Source organism: Dromiciops gliroides, chromosome 2, assembly GCF_019393635.1.
Source record: "Dromiciops gliroides isolate mDroGli1 chromosome 2, mDroGli1.pri, whole genome shotgun sequence".
NCBI classification, from domain to species: Eukaryota; Metazoa; Chordata; class Mammalia; order Microbiotheria; family Microbiotheriidae; genus Dromiciops; species Dromiciops gliroides.
The window spans coordinates 332,908,692-332,932,439 of record NC_057862.1 but is presented as its reverse complement, the minus strand read 5'-3'; the positions used below and the strand labels follow the sequence as shown (position 1 = coordinate 332,932,439).

The following is a 23,748-nucleotide window of genomic DNA, read 5'->3' as shown; positions in this document are numbered from 1 at the left end:
TCTTGCCTCTCCTCAGGGTCTGGAATCTTCTCTCTCCTCATCTCCACCTTCTGCATTTCCTGAATTCCATCAAAGCCCAACTACAGTTCCATGCTCTACAGAAAACATTTTCTAATCCATCAATTCTAGTACTTTACCTCTGTTAACTATTTCCTATTTTTTACTGTATATAGCTTATGAAAATTGATACCTTGATTTGCTTGAGTCTGCCACTTATCCAGGTAATCAGTACAACTTGTGAGGGCTGCTTGTATTGTCTAACACACCAACAATCCTTTGCAGTGACCAAAGTCAAACTAGCTGTAGAATTAGTAGCTCTGAATCCAATATCATATCAGCATTGAAGCAGTTCCTGAACCATTTGGTGATGGGGGTTTATGGACCTTTAAGAGACATTTCTATCTTACCTGTCTGCAAGTTCTGAGACTATGAATATATCCCATTTATGGTCTTATTGTCTCTAACTCTTTCCCAGCCCTGGTTATGGGACTCTCAGAATTATCCTGGGTTTTTGTTTGTTTGTTTGTTTGTTTTGAGGTATCTCCTTATCAAGACATATCCTAATCAAGCCTTGAAGCATAAACTGCTTATCATCAAAGAGGCTTTCTCATTTGTATATCAAAGGCCACCTCCTAGACCCCTGTAATTTCTCACTCCTCCTCCCCTTAAGAATGGAACCCACTTGCTAAGCCCACCTTTCCTTCCAAAATTAAGTCCTTTTGTTTAAAATATATATAAACCTACACAATCTAATATCTGGTGTCCTATTCAGCATAGGCTGGATAGTAACCATGCAGCATATTAAATTGTTCTTTTCTTCCCTGCTAAATAAGAAATAAATACAATAAATTAAATGAATAAATAAAAAAAGTAAGTAAGTAAATAAATAAATAAATAAATAAATAAATAAATAAATAATAAATAAAAACCTTTCTTTGATTTTACAGGCATTGTCTTTCTCCAGTTTTCCTTCTCTTTTGGGAAAATGGGGATTTCAATCTCAAGAACTGGCCTTCTCATTCTCTGGAGAACTGATCTTTGTGTTCTCCAGTCTTCTCCTTTGGGGAATGAGAGATCTATTTTCCATTTGAAAGGATGTCCTCAGTTTGCAAGTTGAACATATTTGTTTGATTATTGTCCGTCCCATTAGATTGTGAGCTCTTCAAGATCAATGACTAACTTTTGTGGGATTTTCTGTATACCGAGCTCTTAGCACACTGTCTGCCACATTGTAGATACTTAATAAATGTTTATTGACTGCCTGTCTAAGTAAGACTCAAGTTCATCTCCAAATCAAGATGAAGCATATAGGTAGACCTTGGAAAGAAGTTAGCTCCTGGACCATAAATATCCATAGTTCTACATGCCTCACTGATTGGACATTGTCAGGAAATTATTGACTACATTATTGTTTCCAGATAAGTGCACTCCTTTTAAAGGTCATTAAAACTAAATATATTTGATAGTAACATATCTAAACTTGATGACTCCCCCAAATACCTATGTACAGGTCAAATGTTTCTTGATGACCATCAGGTATTGTATTTATTACACTCTAAAAATATTCCCTACTTTTAAACTGTTCTAGACCAAACTTCTTAAAATTGCATATGGAGTAAAAGTAATGAAAGAAGCAGAAAGAATGGGAATAGGCCTTTATATAGTGCCAATCATTTGTGAGATTTGCACTAAGGGATTATTTGTGAATAAATATTATCCCATAAGATTCTCACAATGTCCTTATTGTATATCCCTATTTTATAATTGAGGGAACCAAGGCTAAAAAAGAATCAATTACTTGCTCAGATTCACACAGATATTGAGTGTCTGAAATTTAGTTTGAACTTAGGTCTTCCTGACTCTAGACACAATGCTCTATCCACTGTGCTACCACTTACTTCTAGAGTAAACTCTGAGTGAAAACCTTTCCTAAGACTTAAATGTAGAAGGAACATGGTTCATGGTCATCTACTTCGTAGGTATAGTTGGTAGATAAATAAGACTTGAAAAAATAAATTGTCACATTGCTTGACTTATACTGGGAATGGTGTTTAAAAAGTGTCTGGATAATAGTTCAAGTGCTTTTCCACCAAACTGAGTACACTCATCATTCTCTTCAAGATTGAACCTCTTTACTATGTCATGTTGGCAATTAATCCATAAAAAAAAAAAAAAAAAAAAAAACTGACTTTCATCAATATGTAATCAATCTGAAAATCAAAATATATTGGTCAGCCTCCTATCTTTCCCTTAATTTGTTATCCAAAAGGAGTTGCTGGGGAATTTATACCTTCAGGGAGCAATCATTGAACAAAAAATGAATGGCAGTCTCCCTGTCCAAGAGAGTAATTGGATTGATTTTGTATCCAGGAAAAGCTTTATAGTGACTAAAGATCCTCACCTTCCCCCTTCCTTTATTATCCTATGTGTAGCTCATTAGGATAGAATCTGCCATCTTTCCTGGCCCTTTGGCAGCAGGTAGGTGATAGCACTCTTACTTCTCTTAATATTTTTAAAGCTATACAATAAGGTATGAAATATGTCATCAGAGACCTAACTCTAACATTTTGTTCATTCATACTGTGCATATAGAGACTGTCTTAATGGATGGCAAGAGCAGAAACCCAGAAAGCTTATATTCCTTTGGAGTGCTTCCACATAATTTACTAAATAAATCAAATTTGCTTCCCAATCCCAATAATTCACTGAATTCTGCCACTTCTGTTCCCCCAAATATTCATGAATTGTCCAAGCTACTACTCAGAAATATGAATATAAAAAGGCCTTATTCAGTCTATTACTACCTTCATGATTTTGTATTTATTTAAAATGCTCAGAATAAAGCAATTTCAATCAGAACACTCATAGCATGTTGGAGCAAAAAGGGAATTTTAGTCATCTGTTCCAACCCTACTCTTATTTTTTCCCCCAAATGTGGACACAAATACAGAAAAGAGATGTAGCCTTATGCTAGTCATTGTTTTATAGAGTTAGACGTAGAAAGGACTTCACAGATAATCAAATTCCACCCATCTCATTTCACAAATGAAGAAACTGACTCAAAAAATGGAAGATATTTGACTAAAGTGAAACACTTAGAGAGCAATATAGCCAAATTTTTACTGAAGGTGCTGTTTTCATAGCTATTCTACTATGCTATGCTGTAGCTCATATACAGGCAAGATGACAGCTCCTTGGGCTCCTGTTCTAGTGGTCTTTTCACTACTCAGTCATGTGATGTGGTTGCAATCAAATATATTCATATGTCATCAATAAGCATTGTTTTTGCAGGGCAATGAGGGTTAAGTGACTTGCCCAGGGTCACACAGCTAATAAGTGTCAAGTGTCTGAGATCAGATTTGAACTCAGGTCCTCCTGAATCCAGGGCTGGGTCTTTATCCACTGTACCACCTAGTTGTCCCCAATAAGCATTTTTTTTAAGAAACAGATATGTGTCAGACTCAAACTTAGAAACTTCTTTGTAAATATAAATATTTTTTTCTCCTTATGAAACAAAACAAAACATCTAACCATATCTCTTTTTCTTTGCCTCCAGTGAAAAACAAATGAATATATACATTAGGCTTTAAAAACAAATACAGTGCTATAGAGGGAAAAGTATACTGATTTGGGGTTACCTGATATTTAGGGGGAAAGTTTTCAGATGTTTTAATATTGTAAAGATTGTGTAGGCCCCATTTTGAATATTTAAATTATAAAAAATGGCAGCATAACAGAAACCTAAAATGTGATCTTTTGTTGTTTTCTTTTGTTTTTTGTGATTATTTTATTGCTAAATAATTTTTATTTGGGAGCCTAAGTCTCTTGAGACATGTAGATGATTAGATTTTTAAAGGAACTCCATTAAAAGGGTTACATTTTGCTGAAGACTTTTAAAGTTGTCATAAATTGAACTCTTTCCCATGCAGTGGGATTCCAGAGTCATGCTTTCAGCCTTTTGGTACATTTCCCAAAGAGCTGGAATCCAAATGTGACTTTTGGGTGCTGAACTGATGTTCCCATTTCACTTAGACACATAAAATGGATGCTTAAATGACTAAGCACTGATTTGATTACTCATTAGTGGAGTCTGATTGCCCAAATTTGAAAATTGGGTCCCAACTGTTTAATAACATCTGATCCAGATCTTAAACCTTCTGCACTATCATTAGCATATCAATTACAAAGCAACAAAAGACTGGCACCCCACCTACTCCAAACATACCCAATCTCCCTAAAGATCAACAGAAGACCTTTTTTCAGTGCACAGTGAATCTGTTCTCTCATTCAAATTTTAGTTTGGAAAGCTTCTTAGTTAAAGAGAGAGCTCCTCTAATAAAACATTTCCCTTTGAATGCTTCAGTTATGGACCTAGTCACCAGAACCTTCCTAGAACACAGAGGAGAGAAGGACCATGAAAATAACCTATTTCACCTCCTAATTTTATAGATGAAAAATCAGAGGCCTACAGAAGAGAACTGATCTGATGAATATGATTCAGAAAGTTGGTGCCAGAGCTGGAACAAGAAACATGATCTCTTGACTTTGACCACAGTGCCCTTACCTCCCCTCTACACTGTCTTCCATTTTATTAAAGATAACATCGATTTCTCAGTTTAAAGTGCCTGAATCTGTAACTTTTTTTTAAAACTTGCATTGATGTTCTTCCCTAATACTAGAATTTAGAATGATCACTCACCTGTACTGGACTGGACAATTCCAGAGTCCACAGTTTGTCCAAGGAGATCATATTGATTTAGGCGAGAGCCATCTTCTGCTACAACCACTGACCGTGCTGGTTCTCTGGTCCATTCGTATACAACTTCTGCTCTAGTGTAAGCATCTAATTGGAAAAGCAGAATAATGTATCACATCACAGAAGTCACAGAACTGTTAAGACTGGAGGTTTCTCACTGAATATTTAATCAAACCCATCTCTTCAGACAGATAGGTATTATTTTATTTTTATTTATTTATTTGTTTGTTTGTTTGTTTATTTATTGGTGAGGCAATTGGGGTTAAGTGACTTGCCCAGGGTCACACAGCCAGTAAGTGTTAAGTGTCTAAGGCCGGATTTGAACTCAGGTACTACTGACTCCAGGGCCAGTGCTCTATCCCCTGTGCCATCTAGCTGCCCCCAGATAGGTATTATAACCTAATTTTATGGACAAAGTAACTTAGGCCCAGAAAAATTGTGACAAAGCTAATATATGTCTGAGGGAATACTTGAATTCAGAGTTGTATCTCTAGATACAACTAGAATTTTTTACACACAAGGCAAGAACCACCAATCACACCTAGCACACACACACACACATACACACACACACACACACACACACACACACACACACAAATGCCATCATTTGGGAGAGGCTATGACAATTGACTGATTAGGAATACTTGAATACATGCATGAAGTCATAGGGAGAACCATGGAGCAGGAAAGAGCTTCTTATTTTTTAATTGTGCTTGATAATCAAGTATTAAGCTCTGTTACTTCTGCATTGGTAAAAGACAAGTGATACTGATACCCTAAAAATTCAGCACCTGGGTCAAAGCTCTAGTAATCACACCCTAGTTACTACTCTAAAAGATCTCCTTAGCTCTTTGTGTAATGATTCTTCTACTAAACCCCACTCCTTCTTAAGAATGTACCAAAAAAAAAAGGGGCAGCTAGGTGATGAAGTGGATAGAGCACTGGTCCCAGATTCAGAAAGACCTGAGTTCAAATCCGACCTCAGACACTTGATACTTACTAGCTGTTTGACCCTCGGCAAGTCACTTAACCCTAATTGCCTTACCGAAAAAAATAATTAAAAGAGGTAGCTAGGTGGCACAGTGGATAAAGCACTGGCCCTGGATTCAGGAGACCTGAGTTCAAATGTGATCTCAGACACTTGACACTTACTAGCTGTGTGACTTTGGGCAAGTCACTTAACCCTCATTGCCTCACCCCTCAGAAAAAGAATATACTAAAAATATGATTTATTAGCATAATCACTGTCATAGAAATTTGTATTAAGGATAGACTAAAATACTAGAAAGTAGCTTTACTCTGACATATAATTAACATTTATGTTTATATAGAAAACAATGATGGTTATTCATGTTACCATGAAATTTTAGGGTTTTTATATAATAATAATAATATATTTTTGTATTTGTATTGCTTTATATAATTCACAAAGCACTTTCATTTCCATTATTATAGTATCAGAATAGGTTTTACTATACCTGATTAAAAACAGATTATGCTGGGGCAGCTAGGTGGTGCAGTGGATAGAGCACCGGGCCTGGAGTCAGGAGGACCTGAGTTCAAATCCGGCCTCAGACACTTGACACTTACTAGCTGAGTGACCCTGGGCAAGTCACTTAACCCCAATTGCCTCAACAACAAAAAAACAAAACAAAACAAAAATAGATTATGCTTCCTTGGGACATTTTAACATGTGATACTATGATTTCCATATTTCATATATAGAACTTGTTGTTGAAAAATCATAAGATCAAAAGTGGGATAAATAAATCATTCCTACCAAAATATTGGATTCTAAATACTTATCACTCACAACCAGATCATGATTTTCCCATCCTTGTAATAAAATTGGGATTTTGGTTTCAAAAATATTGTGTGTACCCTCTACTAAGATATTACAAACTGGCTTTGAAAGTCATTTTCTTTTCCCAATAATGATGAGTTTGTAGAAGCAAAGCAAAACTTGGTGATTACCAGAGGTTTCTCTTTTTTCCAAGCTTTCCTAAAAGGACCTGACTGTCATGAGGTGAGTGATGCTGTGAACCTTACCCACATGGTTTAATTATCCATTAGAAAGGCATTTTATCTTTTCTCCTCAATCCCTTCCTTTCTGGGTCACCAGTCAGCAATCAGTTTTTGCTTTCCTTTGTTTCATTTTTGGATGTACACTCATCAGATGTTTGAAAAAGAGTTTTCTATGAATCATTACAGTGGCTAGTGACTCTTTGTGTGACATGCAAGAATGACAAATGGATAATTTGGGGATTTGGCCACATTGATTTTTAAATTAGTGAGGCATTGAGCATGTGTTGCAATAAATGTGAAACTTGCATCTGTCGGTCAGCATGCCCCAAAGAGGATTTTTATTCACACAGAGGGAAGGGCATGGAAATCCAGGTGGAAAATAGTTATAGTGCCTAAAAATTGGAGTTCCCGTTTTAATAAAGTGACTTCCATGGATAGTGACAAACAATTCTTATCCAAAATTTTTCTTATTTTGGATGACTTTCTACTTATGATTTATAGATTCTTATAGTTGGAAGCTAACAGATCATTTGATCATCCATGTTCCTTATTTTTTCACAGGTGAATTGATTTCCTGATGGTTACATAGCTAATTTGTGCTAATGTTAGGTTTTCTCCTTCATATTATATATGTTATTTGCAGCTCTCCAGTCTTCTAGTCTGATCCATTACAAATACCTCAGTCCAAAAATTTTTATAATATTTAGATAACAACATCTGTCCTGCTGAAATATAGAAATGTTGCAAAGGTCAAATCCAAATTATATCAGTCAATCAAAGAGCATTTATTAAGCACTTACTATGGTCCAGGGGCACATGCAGAAAAAACATAAAACACTAAACAAATTAATTTCTACTCTTTTCTAAGTCAGGCAGATCACTAAGGACTGTTCAGTTCACTTCATATAGGAAGATCTCAAAAGAGAATACATTCTTCTATCTTCACAAGTAGGAACAGGGCCAATGGAAGCCATGATTCCTTGGCTTGCACTAGCTCCTAAATTGTTTGCATGGCTGAGCAGAAAAAATAAAACATGTACATATAATGTCTACTTTGACAACAACTATGTAATTTTAATATATCATTCCACAGCAATTGTTGGTAACCTTCTTAGCTTTAATAGTTCTCAATGCTATAATTATCTTGAGCTACCATAAACTCCTCAATTAACTTAGAGGTAGATTATTCCATATTCTTGTTCTCTGTCCCAGTCTATCATAATATAAATTAGAATAGCAAAGATCACATTTTTGTGGCTAGTAGTATAATATACACATATATACATATGTTTAAAGCATATCCATAATGTCTTGATATACATTCCTTGAGGCATCACAGCAAGTGGCAAGCTATTTTCTTTTCTTTGAACTAATTCCAATGGATCATGTGATCATAGATTCAGAGGTTTAAGGAGCTTAAAAGTAATTTGGTGTAAAACTCATTTTATAGATTAGTGACCTGAGACCCATTGATTTGACTAATATCTCACAGTTAATAATCAGTGGAGCTAGGACAAGAATCAAGATCATCTGGTTCCAAATCTAGTGTTCTTTGCATTGCAATGCATTCTCCTTTCTGAGCTTGAAATGTTAAAGGCTAAAGCAATTGGAATTGTTCAATCTGAGAAAAAGAAAGTTAAGGAGGAAATTTATTCTTCAAGTTAAAGGTTATGTATAAGCAAGAGTGTCACTAGATATCTAAATCATCAATGTACCAGAAAAGAGGAAATAAGGCTTAAATTAAAAAAGGAAAATTCATAGAATTGCAGGGATTAGAGCTCTAGAAATGGCAGAGATAACAGTTCATATCTGCTCAAAGTCCTTTATTTTACATATGAGGAAAATCAGTCACAAAGTTGTGATTCATCCAAGATCACACCAGTAATATCAGATATAGTATTTGACCCTAAGGCCTTTGTCTTCAGAGCCACTATCTTCAGGGTTATAGAACAATAGTATGGAGTACAGGAAGAAGTTGTGGAATGCCTATCCCTGGTACAATTTGAAGAAGGAAAAACAAGTCAAAGATCTATTGTGGAAAACTACTCATGTCCTAGAGAATCAATTACTCAACCAACCAGACAACCAAGATGGGGGAAATGTTTCAAGCACCCAATTATGTGACTATATCCTTCTAGGTTAAGCTTTAAATTCTAAAATATCTTCCAAAATAAATTCACCACTTGTTCTATCTCACTATGACTTTTCACCCAAGGAAAAATAAAGTTGTTACTTAATGAGGATTATTCAATTGTACTCGATAACCCCACCTCACCCTTTTCTGTCTGATACATACAAACGCACATCTGTCCTTTTTTTCTTTAAGAAGCAGAAAACATGTTAACAATGACAATCATATTTTAGAGGATTGTGCTAAAGAAAACATCTTTTTAATATTTTTTGCATGCCAACATATGGCTTTTGTTGTTCCAGAAAGCTTATAAGCATCTTTTATATGATGTTCGCATAAATTGTAACCACATTCCATTTAATCTGGTATTTTGACTAGAGGACCATTGGAAATAGGTTGAGGAATTTTTTGGCCAGTATGATTTGAGTGAAATCCACCATCTATCCAAGGCCCTCTCTTAAAAATAAATATTCCCCTTTTCATTTTAGCTCCCTGTAGACCAGGACAAGTCTACCCCCAAACAGGTCTCCAAAGTATCCTCTTTGAAGTCTGCTGGCTGTTGAGTGAGTCCAAGGGTGGTTGATATGCTTTGTCATGACCCATGAGAGTTAAGCAGCTGGCAGCCTACTAAGAAAACCCAGTAAATTTCTTAGCCCTCAGGCAATTATAAATTACAACATGAAATAATGGCATAGTATTTTTCAGGCTACTGAAAAAAAATACAGTCACCCAGACATTTGAGAAACCAATTGATTGATAATAGAATATTGGAGCTAGAATAGAACTTGGAAAACATAATTTAAGCTTTCAACATATACATGGAATTATAACGTGAATTTGTTTACCCAAAGTCAGGGCTCTTGACTGGGATTTCATTGAAACACTCACTAAAACATGATATTCCTGACAATCATGTTAAGCTTTTCTGCAGAATGCTTTTATGGCCTCCTTCACTACACAATTCATATGTGCCATATTTGGGAGTGAGGAAGGGTCAGTAAGGAATTTAAATAGAATGAACATTGACCTAGAGTAAATATTTTCTCTGTTATGTCTGAAATATAATCCACATGAAGGAACTATCATCAACTTTCCTGAGAAATATTTACTTATTTGGTTTGGAGTTTTTCTTGTTTGTTTATTTGGGTTTGTTTGTTTGTTTGCATGGGGAAGGAGGCAGGTGATTATTTCAAGCATCTGATTATTTGAGAGTGTGCAATTTTTCCACCATGGTATTAGGAAGTGTATTGTAGTCAGGTATTTTCTGTGCTGAGAGGCAAAAGACAGTATCTAAACACAGTTCTTTGGTTTCTAACCTTAAACAAATTGTATTGCTTATCTAAACCATAATTTCTTTCTATATAAATAAGGAAGAGTTGGCATAGATACTTTCTAAAGCATCTTCCGTCTCATCCTTCTTCAGCTTTTTTCCTATAAAATCCTCAAAGCACTTATGGCAATTTGAATACTAAAGAGGTCAGTGATTAGGGGTGAGCACTCTAGTTTTCTCAGAAATCTCACATGCGTGTGACCTAATGGATAAATGATATTGAAATATGTTATTTGTCGGGGCGGCTAGGTGGCGCAGTGGATAAAGCACCGGCCCTGGATTCAGGAGTACCTGAGTTCAAATCCGGCCTCAGACACTTGACACTTACTAGCTGTGTGACCCTGGGCAAGTCACTTAACCCCAATTGCCTCACCAAAAAAAAAATGTTATTTGTCATTTGTGGTGTTCATCAGCAAAAAAGTGGCAGTTAAGAGTTTAGGCTGGCATAGATAGAACTCCCCTCAGCCCATGCCCTCTATCAATGAGAATATTTTAAGAAAAATATTTCAAATTACAATCTCCCCCCCAAAAAAGACAAATTTGTAGTTGCTTCTTAGAAATTTTATTACAAATTTCCAGCTTGTGGTGTAAGATATGATTGAGAAGTTTCACCATAGACAAAGATTTCAGGACAGGATTAAGAAAGACAGATTCCTAGGAGTAAGCTGTAATAACATTTTCTTTAGATCTGAGGATCATTAAATGACAGCTTATAGTATTTTTATAGTTTGACTTTAAATATTTCTATAAGGAGCAGAGGCCTATTTAAGTGAACTTGAGTGCTGTCTTGTCTAGAACATGATGATAATGCCTTCTTGGGATCTTTTAAAATATGTTAGTTCAATTAATCAAAGGGAGCCCTTATTGTATCTTCTCTTGATACCTTCCTACATTACTTTTATTTTTCCTCCATGAATCACATATTGCGACAAAAATAGCTACTCAGGAAGAACAACTTAAAGAGTAGGAAAGCATGGAAGATAGTTAAGGAGTTGAATGTGCTCACATCCATTTTATCCTACAATAAAAAAGCTAGGGACAAGGTTATTGTGACCTACTTTTCATGTAGACACATATGCTTATCAAATAGTATTTGCCTAAGCTAAGAATGAAATGGAGGAGGAGGAGAGTGTATACCTCTCTGAGAAGTGAACCCTTGTAATATCTCTATAGACAAGGAATATGTTTGCTAATTTTGTATTTTGAAATGGCAGATAAATTAAGGTTCCTGTTCATTTCTAGGTGAACTTCAAAATATAAGACACTAGTTAAATACTGAGTATCATTAAAACTATTTATAATGAAATAAGTTCCTTTGTGTATCCAAAGGGGTCTATCATTTTCTCATGGACAAGGTTAATATATTTTCCCCATTTCAACATCTAATAAGTTTAGATAATCCTTTCAGTGGGAACTGTTTTTACTTATTACCAATTCAACCTGATATTAACATATAATTTTTTTGTTGTTGTTGATAAGTACTAAACCATTATATCAATCTTAGTTTAAAAGTAAATTAAGTTTGGGTGAATCTGAAATTTATTTTTTTTTAATTTCACTCTCACCCCCTATTTAATATTTGATTATTCCATTGAAGTGAAATTTGTAAGTTCAACTTATTCATTCAGTTATCTATTCCATTGGCTATCTGTTGTTAGCTCTTGTTGAAGCTCTTTTAAAAGTACATAGAGGGGCAGCTAGGTGGCACAGTGGATAGAGCACCGGCCCTGGAGTCAGGAGGACCTGAGTTCAAATCCAGCTTCAGACACTTAACACTTACTAGCTGTGTGACCCTGGGCAAGTCACTTAGCCCCAATTGCCTCCTAAAAAAAAAAAGTACATAGAAAACTCATTGTTATAGATAGGGTACCATATTTTAAGATTCCTAAAAGCACTTTACCAATGTACTCACTTTCAAACATGTCTGATTTGAGTCTTAGAGGTCTCAAAATTATAGACAATTAAAATTAAGGGAACTCACAGCTTCCAAATTTCAATGGGCAGGCATGGGCATCCATTGGAAAATCCTCAAGGTGCATTGGACATTCAGCTCTCACAGTCAATCTAGTCATTTGAGAAATGAGGGAAAAGCACTACACATCAGATTCTGCACCACCATTCTCCTTCCCAATACTACTAATGAGATAGATTCACTATAATAAAAAGGTAAATCTGGGCAAATGGCTAAGAAAAGCAATGCACTGTTTGTCCATTTACAATACTTTAAATAGCAATGTTTTCTTTCGTTCCATCATTCCATCTCCCAAGGAATATCTCAGTTCCTCTATTTTGTTAAATAACGTTCATGATTTGCTATGGCTGAAAAAAAAATCTCATAACTTGGTGACCAGCCATCTAAAAATGAACGCCTTAGCTAGACATACCCAGAGCTGAAAGATATGCATCCCATCACTGGGTCAATACTCAAAGTCTTTTTGACTTCAAGATCAGTTAGTTAATCAGTATGTATTTACTAATCACTTTCTGTGTTCAAGGCACTATGATAGGTGGTAGAGACACAGAAAAAAGGCAAAAAACAAGCTCTACTGTCAAGGAACCTCCATTCTAATGGGAATGACAACATATAAATAATTATAGACATGTAATACAATATCATATTTTTCTATACTGTGTTATTATTCCATATTATTATGTAATATAATGGAACATGGCATGGCATGATATGGTATCCTATATTATAACACTGCATGTGCATATATATGTATATATAGTGTATAAACATTACATATAATGTTTTCAGGCATAGCAAATCAGAAGATTCATATAATGGGATGTTGTTCAGTCATTTCAGTTGTGTCCAACTCTTCATGACCTCATTTCGGGTTTTCTTGGCAGAGATACTGGAGTGGTTTGCCATTTCCTTCTCTGGATAATTTTACAGATGTGGAAACTGGGCCAAACACGTTAAGTGACTTGACCAGGGTCACACAACTAGTAAGTTTCTGAGGCCAGTTTTGAACTCAGGTATTCCTGAGTCCAGGGCCAGTACTCTAATACACTGTACCAACTAATTGCCCATAACCAGGAATAAAGGAGTTGATTATCTATCTATCTATCTATCTATCTATCTATCTATCTATCTATCTATCTATCTATCTATCTACCTATATGTATATAGATTGCTAGAGAGATAGATGATAGATACACATGCACACACAGAAAGAGAGAGACAGAGACCAAGAGAGACAAAGAGACACAGATAGACAGAGACACAGAGAGAGAATGGAAGATAATCATAAAGAGGAAAGCATTGGTTGCTGAAGGAACTGGAAAAGGTCTTCTGTAGAATATAAGATTTTACCTAAGGCTTGAAGAAATGGCCAGAGATTGCACATCCATGCATATATACATACACACATACTCACTTATATACCTATGTATACATATATACATATATATACACTATATGTATGTGCATGCATATATATGCACATATATGTGTGTATCATAAAATGGGAGTGTGTTTATAGATACATATATGTGTGTGTGTATACACCCATGTTCTATTTATCCACATGTAACAATTTTTTAAAATGAGTGTCTTTTGCTTTCTACAGACATTCCCTCATGGGAAAATTATCTAATTTCTCATTATAAATGGTATATATAGTATGTTTTCATGATTTAGAGACCACTTCTAATTAATTGGTTGAGAAAGGCAAGTAGTAGTGTACATGTATTTGGGGTACATTAGCAGGGCCAATATAAAAGAGAATTGATTTCATCTTCTTTGATTTTCTTGGATAAATCTTTCAATTCCCTTTAATATTTAGAAATAACATACTTGTCCCACCTCTGTCCTCAAAAAATTATCCTAACTCCTAAAACATACATGTACACACACACGTATGAACAAGAATATATATAGTAGTTTATTGGGTGAATCAAGGAATGATGTTCTGATGATGACACTGCTGAATGGGAATAGCCAACCTCTGTATTTGCCCGTTGCTTGATTCAGGGAAAAACAAACAAAAAACCCTAGACTATTATTTCAATCAATGATCTTATTGTGTGAGGGACTATTGTTCAAGCAATTTTAAACCTTATTTTTCCACTAAAAACAACAAAAGATAACAGATGACTTAAGAAGGTTTCTCTAATATATTTTGACATGCTCAGACTTTGCGTTATCTATTTAGTAAAATTATATGTATTTCCAAACCAGGTTATCCATAAATATTTGAAGGACACAGGTTATTTTATGTTTGAAGAGAATAATAATGAAAGTTTAATACCATAAGATCATCATAAACTCAGTTAAAAGTGTGAATTAGTATGCTACCAATAAATGTAGTCACTATGTTTTTCAAGGTTACTTTCAAGTTTCCAAAGATATAATAATTTTAATAGGATGCATAGTGTCCTGGAGCAATACAATATCATCCATTACCAAAGGGTAGTTAGAAATTTAGCTAACGGAAGGAACCTGTTTATTTTTTGGAATGAGAAAAATTGGCATATATTCATAGTGATTAATCTTAAAAAAAGGTAAAGATACAAAAACCCCAAGCCAGCAAATTGACAGCTGGGCAGTGAAAAGATTAGCAATGGATTTGGTTAACCAGTCACAAAGCTTTAAGGCCAGCATTTGAATATAAACAGATCATGCCTGGAATATTTGGCAAATTCTCCCCACACATGGCCAATTGTCCCCTTATTTCTTTCTTTCTGTTGTGTTTTTTAACATTGGAACCCACATATTCGTACCAATTCTAGCCAGCTGGGACCAATATCGAAAGCAGCTTTTCAAATATTTTTGAATCTCAGTGAATGAAAACCCAGGATTGGCAGTACTCTAAAGGCAAAATATAATTCTACCTCCATGCAAAAACATGCCAAATGAATTCAGAATTTGCTTTCATTACCTTTTTATATCAAGGGAGAAATTACATGACTCTAGTTGCTGAATTTGGGGCTAATTCACAAATAGAAAACCCTTTTTCAAGCTATCAGCAATTGGGACAATTGCTTTCTCATAAGGAACAGTTCTCTATGATTTAAAATTTCCAACTGCTTATTTTTCCTTAAAGAAAATATAGAGATTATATGAATAATGTTTATGTATGTACATTATTTGTTGCCAATGGGATGGGGCAATGAGTTTTCTGCTCATGTATTCCATTCACTTATAGTCATCAGAAAAGCCTCAAAGTGATTTGAAAAGGTAAGAGAAACTTTCATTTCTTACAACCAATAAATATGACTTGGAAGCATTTCATGTTATCTATTTCACTTAAGTTATTTATTGGGTGTCCTTTTTCTTTTGTCTTGGTCTTTTTTATCAGCAGAAACACTTTTATTTTAGGTAACAATTTTACTTCTAAGCCCACATTGGATGTTGATAATAACAACCAGAAATCTAAGAAATACAAAGGAAAACGAAAAATATAAGAAATAGAACACTTTAAATTGAAGCAGGGTGGCTTCAATGAGAAACAGAGTAATAGAGATGCGGGGTAGAGAAACATATTCACTGGTGGATGCACAGATTATTGGCTCTTACCTCATGGTGTACAGCAGGGTGCCATCCTCAGTAATGCGAAGCAGCTTGTTTGGCATGGTCATGTTATGGGCCACAGATTTCTTCCCATTGTGAAAGAAGGTATCAGGAGTCCAAATTTTACTTGCCATTAGGTTATTTAAACGAAGGACAGTCATAGGTCCCTTAAATTTAAGTCTCTCATCCTTCCAGCTTTGACGGAAAAATACATCTATTGTATATTCCTAAATAAATTTGGAAAATAATTTTTAAAGGTTTGATGTTCCATTTTTGTACTGCTAATCAATTGATTTTTGAATACTACCATAAAGAATGAAGAATGATCAGTTTTGATGACTATTTTTCAGAGAAAACATTTTAATTTTGTTATTTTGGTGGATACATGTTATTGGTATCATCATCATGTTATTAACTGGTAGTTTTGCTTGTACATGCTGACTTTGGAAGAAATTCACATTGAAGGGAAAGTAGAAATTATGAGTTAAAACAACAATACAAAGATTAACAGTAACATCTGGGGACTTCAATATTTTCTATTTATTATATATTCATTTATAGATGGTATTAAATTCTCTTTACAAGATTGAGGTGTTTATCTAAATAGTATGTGGCAGGAACAGAAAAAAAGAAAATGTATATGAGCAATATAATGTTAATATGCGTGATATGTATAATAAGCTTAAAAGATCTTATAACCCTATATAGGTGCAATGTGCAATATATATATATATATATGTGTGTGTGTGTGTGTGTGTGTGTGTGTGTGTAGTGTTCTATATTTATACATATATGTGCAGTGTGCAATTTCTATGTGCAATATGCACATATATAGGGTCATAAGGTCTTTTACACAATATAATAATATATTTATCTTTGAAATAATTAAGTATGTGCTTTCATTCTTTGATTTACCCATTATACAAAAGAAGAAACAGGTTTAATACGTTAAGTAATTTGTCCTGAGTCACACAGCTAATTAAAGTAGCAAGATTCAAGCCCAGGTTTTCTGAAATCAAAATCCAACACAGTAGCCACTCAATGCCATTGGATCTCTATAATTCTTTCAAAGAAAAAGATGTTAAAACAAGTATAAGAGTTAAATATGGAATCATAAACTTAAAAGGAACCTTCAGATTTTGACTTTAGCCATTCCTTTTATAGACTCATGACTAAATCTTTAAAGACATATGAAGTGCTATTGCACTATTATACCAATCCTAAATCTCTTTGCTATAATTTTAATTTTTATCCTTCTCATTCTCTACTCAGTAAGAAAATGCATTGCTATCCCTCCTCTAATAGTTCCTGTATTTGGAAGAGGTATGGTGGACTTGGAAAGGAAAGGAAAGTCCTCTGTCCACTCCTTTTAAAAAAAATAACAAAAGATATCTGCAAACATGAGAGCATACATCATAAAAGGACTCTGAGAGGCTCATTATCATTCTCTTCCATATGAGACCACCTTGGAATATATTTATTTGAACAAAACATGGCATTTTGCTTGACAGTAGCTAGAATCAAACATCTATTAATCCTCAAACAAGCAACAGGGACTTACCAGCTCTTGAAATTGAAAAGGTTAATGTCTCCTTACAGTACTCACTATCCTGATGCTGAATTAGAACTAAAGGTCTTGCCATTAACATCCCTCATGAACACCAATATTAGCATTTCCCAAAGTGGAATGTAGGCAACCCAAGAAAAGCCATGTTATTCTATTTCCTCATTAGAGAGCCAAACATAAAGGAAGCCACAAATGAGTTTTCCTTTTCTCATTTTTCTTTCTCAATACAAAGCAAAGCAATATCAGTCTTGACTATTTTAAGGTGCTTTGCTATGGATTCTTCAGCTACAGGACCCAGAAAAAACAAAGAAATGGCTATACCATCATTGCGATATAAAACAAACTGCATAATGATAAGAGTGCAAAGAGTTGGAGTTAGGAGAGACATGGGTTTGAATCCTGCTTCAATACTTACTGAAATGAATGATCACAGAAAAATCGCCCCAAATTGTGATGGCTGGGAATAAAATAGTTTCCAATTCTACTCTAAAAATAGACAATGGTCAAAGGAGAGTATATATAATTAAGTTCAAACTAACTGTATTACTTACCAAAAAATAAGACATGATAACAAACACTCTTAGTGCATGTAATAGAATTTAATTTCCTCTATTTCTTAAACTATATTTGCAATTATAATGGTGTTGGGATATCTAAGAGCTTTATTTATTAATACAGATGAACAACTTCTCTATAACTTAGTCTGGCAGTCATCTTACCATTTATTAAGCACTCACTATGTGCCAGGCTCTTGGTCAAAGACGTAGAGATACAAAGAATGGTTTAAAAAAATAGCCCTTGCTTTTAAGAGTTCACAGTTGGATGCAAGAAACAACATGTAAATAGCTAAATAACCATGTACAAAAATGTGTAAATTATCTTCATCTATATTTTTAAGCTCCAGAACTAAACATATGAGATGAATCTCAGAGGGAAGGTCATTAGATTAAGGCATGCTAAAGGTTTCTTGAGAAAGGTGAAAATTTATTTGAGATTTGAAAGAAGACAGGGAAACAAGCAGGCAGAGATGATAATGGAGAGCATTTAGCATGTGGAATAGCCAGTGAAAATGATCAGAGGCAGGATATGCAGTGCCTTGAGTGTAAAGAGCAAGGAGGCTATTACTACTCCATCATATAGTACATAGAAAGGAGTAAAGTTTAATAAAGCTGGAAAAACTAGAATGTTCCTTGGGCCGTGGGGAGGTTAAATGACTTACTCAGGGTTACACAGATAGTATGTATAAAAAGCAGAATGTGAATTCTGGGCTTTTCTATTCAGAGTCTAGTTGTCTATATATCATATCATCCTACCTCACTCATATAATTTAAATGATATTTCTTGATTTGACAGTAGTACTGGTACTTGTAGTAATAGCAATAGTAGCAGTAATTGGGCATCCTAGATAATGGCTCCCATGTTATCTATGAACAAACTTAACACTCCTTAAATTGACTTTTGAGACTCCATCAGAAGGCCCAAATATGTTATCTATGTAGTGCCATTCACTGGTGATCCAAGAACTCTGACACAGTAGAAAACTATTCAAACTGGTTATAGAGTTCAATCTCATTTTAAAGATGAGCAAACTGAGGTTCAGAGATTTGAAGTCTCTAGGCAGTTGGCAGCACTTAAGAAGCAGTTGATTATAGGATTCTATAGGTCTTTATGTCAACGTCTTTTCAGGGTTTTTCAGAGCTAAATGAAACTATCGCTGTTGTGTTATGAACTTAAATCTCTCTACACTCCTATGTTGAATAACTTTGCAAACTTTTTTCATATTTTAACCATCATAATTTCATATGCATATTAATGTGCATATGCCATAATGTACCTGTATATTTCAGAATGCATAGCAGGTTTTTAAAATGTTGAGTAGGAAAATTTCATTTTGTTTAGAGGAGTAAAGAAGGTTTGCTGGCAGGAACAAGGGTGATGAGGAGGAGAGGCAGTGATAACAGGAAGGGTAGGCAAGAAAACTGCAGACAAAGATAGAGTGCCAGAAACCCACGTTAAGCTTCACAGTTTCAACCCACATAACCTGGATGGAATTTCTCACCAAGAAATCCTGTTCTATCATGTATCCTAGAAGAATATCACCTTGCTTTATACATATAGAGTAAAAATGATTTACATTTTTAAACAATACTGTAATTATTTCAGTATTCCCAGCGTGCAACTTCTATTCCCATCTGTGTTCTTCTACATAATACATTTTAAACACTATGGACTCCATTTGATGGAGCTCTCTGAATATTTCTGTCTGAGGCCAGGGCTCTGGGAATTGGCTGCCTGATTACCACTTAGTGGCTTTTAAAATAATTTCAAGGAGCTGTCCTATTTTTTTTTTAGTCCCAAATGAAAGCAGGCTGCCTTAGTTTTATGAATAGATTTTTAAAAATCAGCTTCTCATGGAAAGATATAGGAGGTTCTTTTTTTTCTTAGTAAAAATAGTTTTATTTGGGCTGTGACATTCTGTCTTGATTGGATTTCCAGAACAGCTCCATTACTCTGAGGTTTGTTGCTTACCACTGAATGAATGCCTTGGATAGATTCTGCATGATGTCACTCCAATGATCAAATCATTTAGATGCTAAGACTGTGTTTTACTATATATTCAACACTAATCACATGTGGCAAATCAATCACAGACCTATGGCTAATTGCTCAGCTCTCAAAGAGGAATATGGTCATTTTCTGGCTTTACATGTACAAATCAGGACATACTTCCTTTGACTTGGCCCACCACTTCCACTACTGATGTTTACACAGGAATGCATGAGTTCAGTGGGGTAATTAAAGAGTTGCAAGACTGTAGAACATCAAAATCTCATTATATGTCATGGTTCTAAGGGGCAGCAATAATTTAATTTTATCCACGTGTTTGTATGTGTATATACACACATATATACATATATATACATACATCTATACACATACATATGTATCTATAAAATCTTCATAAAAATTGGCATTTAAAAATTTATGATATTGTGTAATAATAGACTGTGGTTAACAATACAATTTAACCTCATTGCTAAAAATGAATCTCAAAGTCTATATCCCATCTGATTTGACCATTTGAAAAAAATAGCATCATTTAAAATAATAATATAAATAATATCTGGCATGTAGGTCACAGACGCACTTTACAACTGTTATCTCATTTTATCCTTATCATAACCCCTGGGATATATGTACCATTATATCTCCATTTTATAGAACATGGGACTGAGGCAGACAAAAGTAAAGTGACTTGCCCAATAACACCGAGCTAGTAAGTATCTGAGGCTGAATTTAAACTGAGGTCTTCCTGACTCCAGGGACCATTGCACTAGAAATGTTAAAATCACAGCCCACAAGCAAGACTGTCTGCAAAACTACAGAATGTTGTTTGAAACAGAATAAAATGTAATTGTAACTATTTAACAAAATAGATGAAAATACAATATGACATAGGTAATGTTGATTTGAAGTTTTCTAAGTCAATATGTAGTCTGCACAAATCTATTTCTTTTTGATATTGGCAGATCACTGAACTATAGTACCTACCTGCCTAGAAAGGCTAGCATATAAACTAGGATTAAAAGTTAACACTAGTTTTGGAGGTTTGCGGAATGATAATATTAAATATAAGACCTTATACCCTAAGTTTACCCAAATAATCACTATTTATCAAGTTTCCCTCTATGTTCAGTCTGTTCTTGGAACTAGGGTAAGGCTGAAATGCTAAAGACATAAAAAGGTTATGGTTCTGTCATTTAATCTATCTTAGGAGATGAGACATAGATTTGAAACTCCCTACCCACAGAAAAACTAGCATATGATATGTATGCCTCAAGGATAAGATTAATATGCAACGATCGTCAGACCTAGGGTCTAGAATATGGCCAGTTTAGGGCTAACTAATCATTGAAGGAAGAATTAGGGTTTTGAATAGATGAGGAAGAATAGAAAGGGAACCTCCTATAGGTGGTTAGGAATGCACTTCTATAACAACAAACATGGTTTTGGTTCATAACAAAGAGGAGACTGCCCAACTTAGATGAAATGTTTCTTTTGGGTTTATGATGAGAAGAATTCTGGGAAGAGAAGATGAAATTAGATGAAGTGTCTTTAATTTCAAGAAAAGAAGTTTGGAATAAGTCTATTACTAATTTGTGTATAATTATGGCTTCTTAAGTAGAGGGAGGATACGATGGAAATGGTATTTTAAGAAGATTGTGATGTTTATATGCACAGAATTTTTAATATGACAATTCATCAGAATACCTATTTTGTATAAACTTAATTTATACAAATATTCATGATAGTCATGTGAGTTATATGAGAAATGAATATAGCTGACAAAAGAGACCTTTAGATATGATTCTTGTATACATTATTTGCTTTGTACTAACTTTAAAAAAGTAAATTTTTAAAAGATGAATATGATCTCAATAAGGTATTATTAGATTAAAGACATAACATTCTGTTCTATATCTATTAGTATCCAAGTGCTAAGGATGATGCTAGAAGAAGCACTGTATGCACTATGTGGTAAGATGATACCAACAAATAGACATTTTAGAAACTAGATTAGAGATCTAGATTAAAGATCTTGCTTAAGAATTAATCTCAGTGTGTGTTTCCAGGGACCCTGTTAGAAACTGATTTATGCTGTGCATTGGTTATAGTAAGAATTTTGGTGCCAAACCAAGAAATTTAGGGGTACTCTAATTCCAGTGGTGAGGACAATTTGTTACCAGTTGAACACTAGGCCTGATTTAACTAAACTAGTTTCCAAACTGAGGCAGAACAAAGGTAAAATGACTTGCCCAATAACACAGAGCTAGTACATGAGCTGTTTGTCAATACTCCATGCACCTGGATTCCAGTGTCTTTTAGGTAATTGAAGAAAATATTACACCAAGAAAAGACTTTTGATCATTGTTATAAAAAGTAACAATACTATCCATATAGAATTCCACAAATGAATTCTCAAGTTCCCTTTGTGTGTGCTTTACAATGTGCAATTTGCTTAAAATAATTCCAGCTTCTACTGGAATGCAGAACATATATAATTAGCACAAATGCGGTTGTGAAAAAAGCATGTACATGTATCAATTTGCTTCTTATTCATGAATTTTACTCCAAGTAGTCCCTGCCATGGTTGAAGCATAGATTCTCCTTGGTACAATCCTTGTACTGCTTTTTGCTTCTTTTATCAAATGTTCACTGGTTACGGTTTTGTGTTTTGTTTTGTTTTTTTTCTCTGTCCAGAGTAATTTCAGCAATTTCACTTTTGATTATTGCCATGTACCAGGCTACATCTAGGTACATCAGGACTCATATCCTTTAATCAACATCAGCTTCTTTACCAAAACTAAAGTTAATACATTATTCTTTTGCTGGCAATACCATCAACCAGAACCACATTGTGATTTGAAAAATAAGATTGTAATATTTTCAAGAATTAAGTGGCTGGCACTCTTGAGTATGCCACAGTACAACATGCATATTATGTAATCCTTTATTTGAAAACCACAGTGATCGATAATTTAAATACCCTTGAATGCAGCCATTGCTAGGAACAATCACTAACCATACAACTTGGCATTTTGGGAGATATAAAAAGTTTACAAGTAGTTGCTTGTATCAAACGATTGAAGACTAGTCCTCATGCTCTAAGTTTTCTTACCCTCATCTCTAAGAAAACTTTTAAAAAGGAAACCACATCAATAAATGCAGAGCTGAAGTGTCACTCACCATATCATGGTCTGAGACGGGTCCGAAGCTGGTGACGAAGATATCAGTCTTCCACCTCAGTTACACGCTCTGATGAAGCAGGAAATTAGGACAGTGAGTGTCTATCAACAATTCTCATTAGATCTCCCCACCACAAACTCACACTCAAATGGGAAATTTATTGCCTTTGATTAGCTATTTCTAAAATTGGTCTGTAGTATAGTCCTTGATAATTTACTGCTTACACAGGAAATTTCACAGTTAATATTTTCAGCAAGGAAGAAAGTTGAAATATGCCACTTTGAGAGACAGTATAATCTTTTGCTAATGCATAGGGATCTTTTGGTGAGGATTTAATTGATTTCCATTACTTATACCGTAATCAATTATATATTAATGGACATACATTCTCTTACTAATTATACAAAATTTTTCTTTATTTATAGTCAAAATAAATCATTGCGTGTATGCATTTTTAATTTTTTTTCATTTTTTATTGCTAACCTCTATATCACCTTTATTCTGAATACATCTCTCCCTCACTGCACTAGCCAGGGGAACATGCCTTGTAACAAGGAATGAAAAAATGGGGGAAAGTTCAGCAAAATAAACTAGCCATCAACTGATTCTGATAGCATATTCAGGAGTTCCATACTTGTAGTACCTTACCTCTTCAAAGAATACAGGG

General features: G+C 34.6%; 1 protein-coding gene across 1 annotated transcript in view; it reads right to left on the bottom strand.

Annotated features, from left to right (window-relative positions):
* The window catches only part of GABRA1 (gamma-aminobutyric acid type A receptor subunit alpha1), a 65,593-nt gene that overhangs the window by 20,878 nt on the left and 20,967 nt on the right, over positions 1-23,748 (bottom strand). Inside the window, 4 exon segments of the mRNA XM_043984356.1 lie at positions 4,700-4,843; positions 12,227-12,309; positions 15,773-15,993; positions 23,082-23,150. Coding sequence (XP_043840291.1) covers positions 4,700-4,843; positions 12,227-12,309; positions 15,773-15,993; positions 23,082-23,150 — 517 coding nt within the window.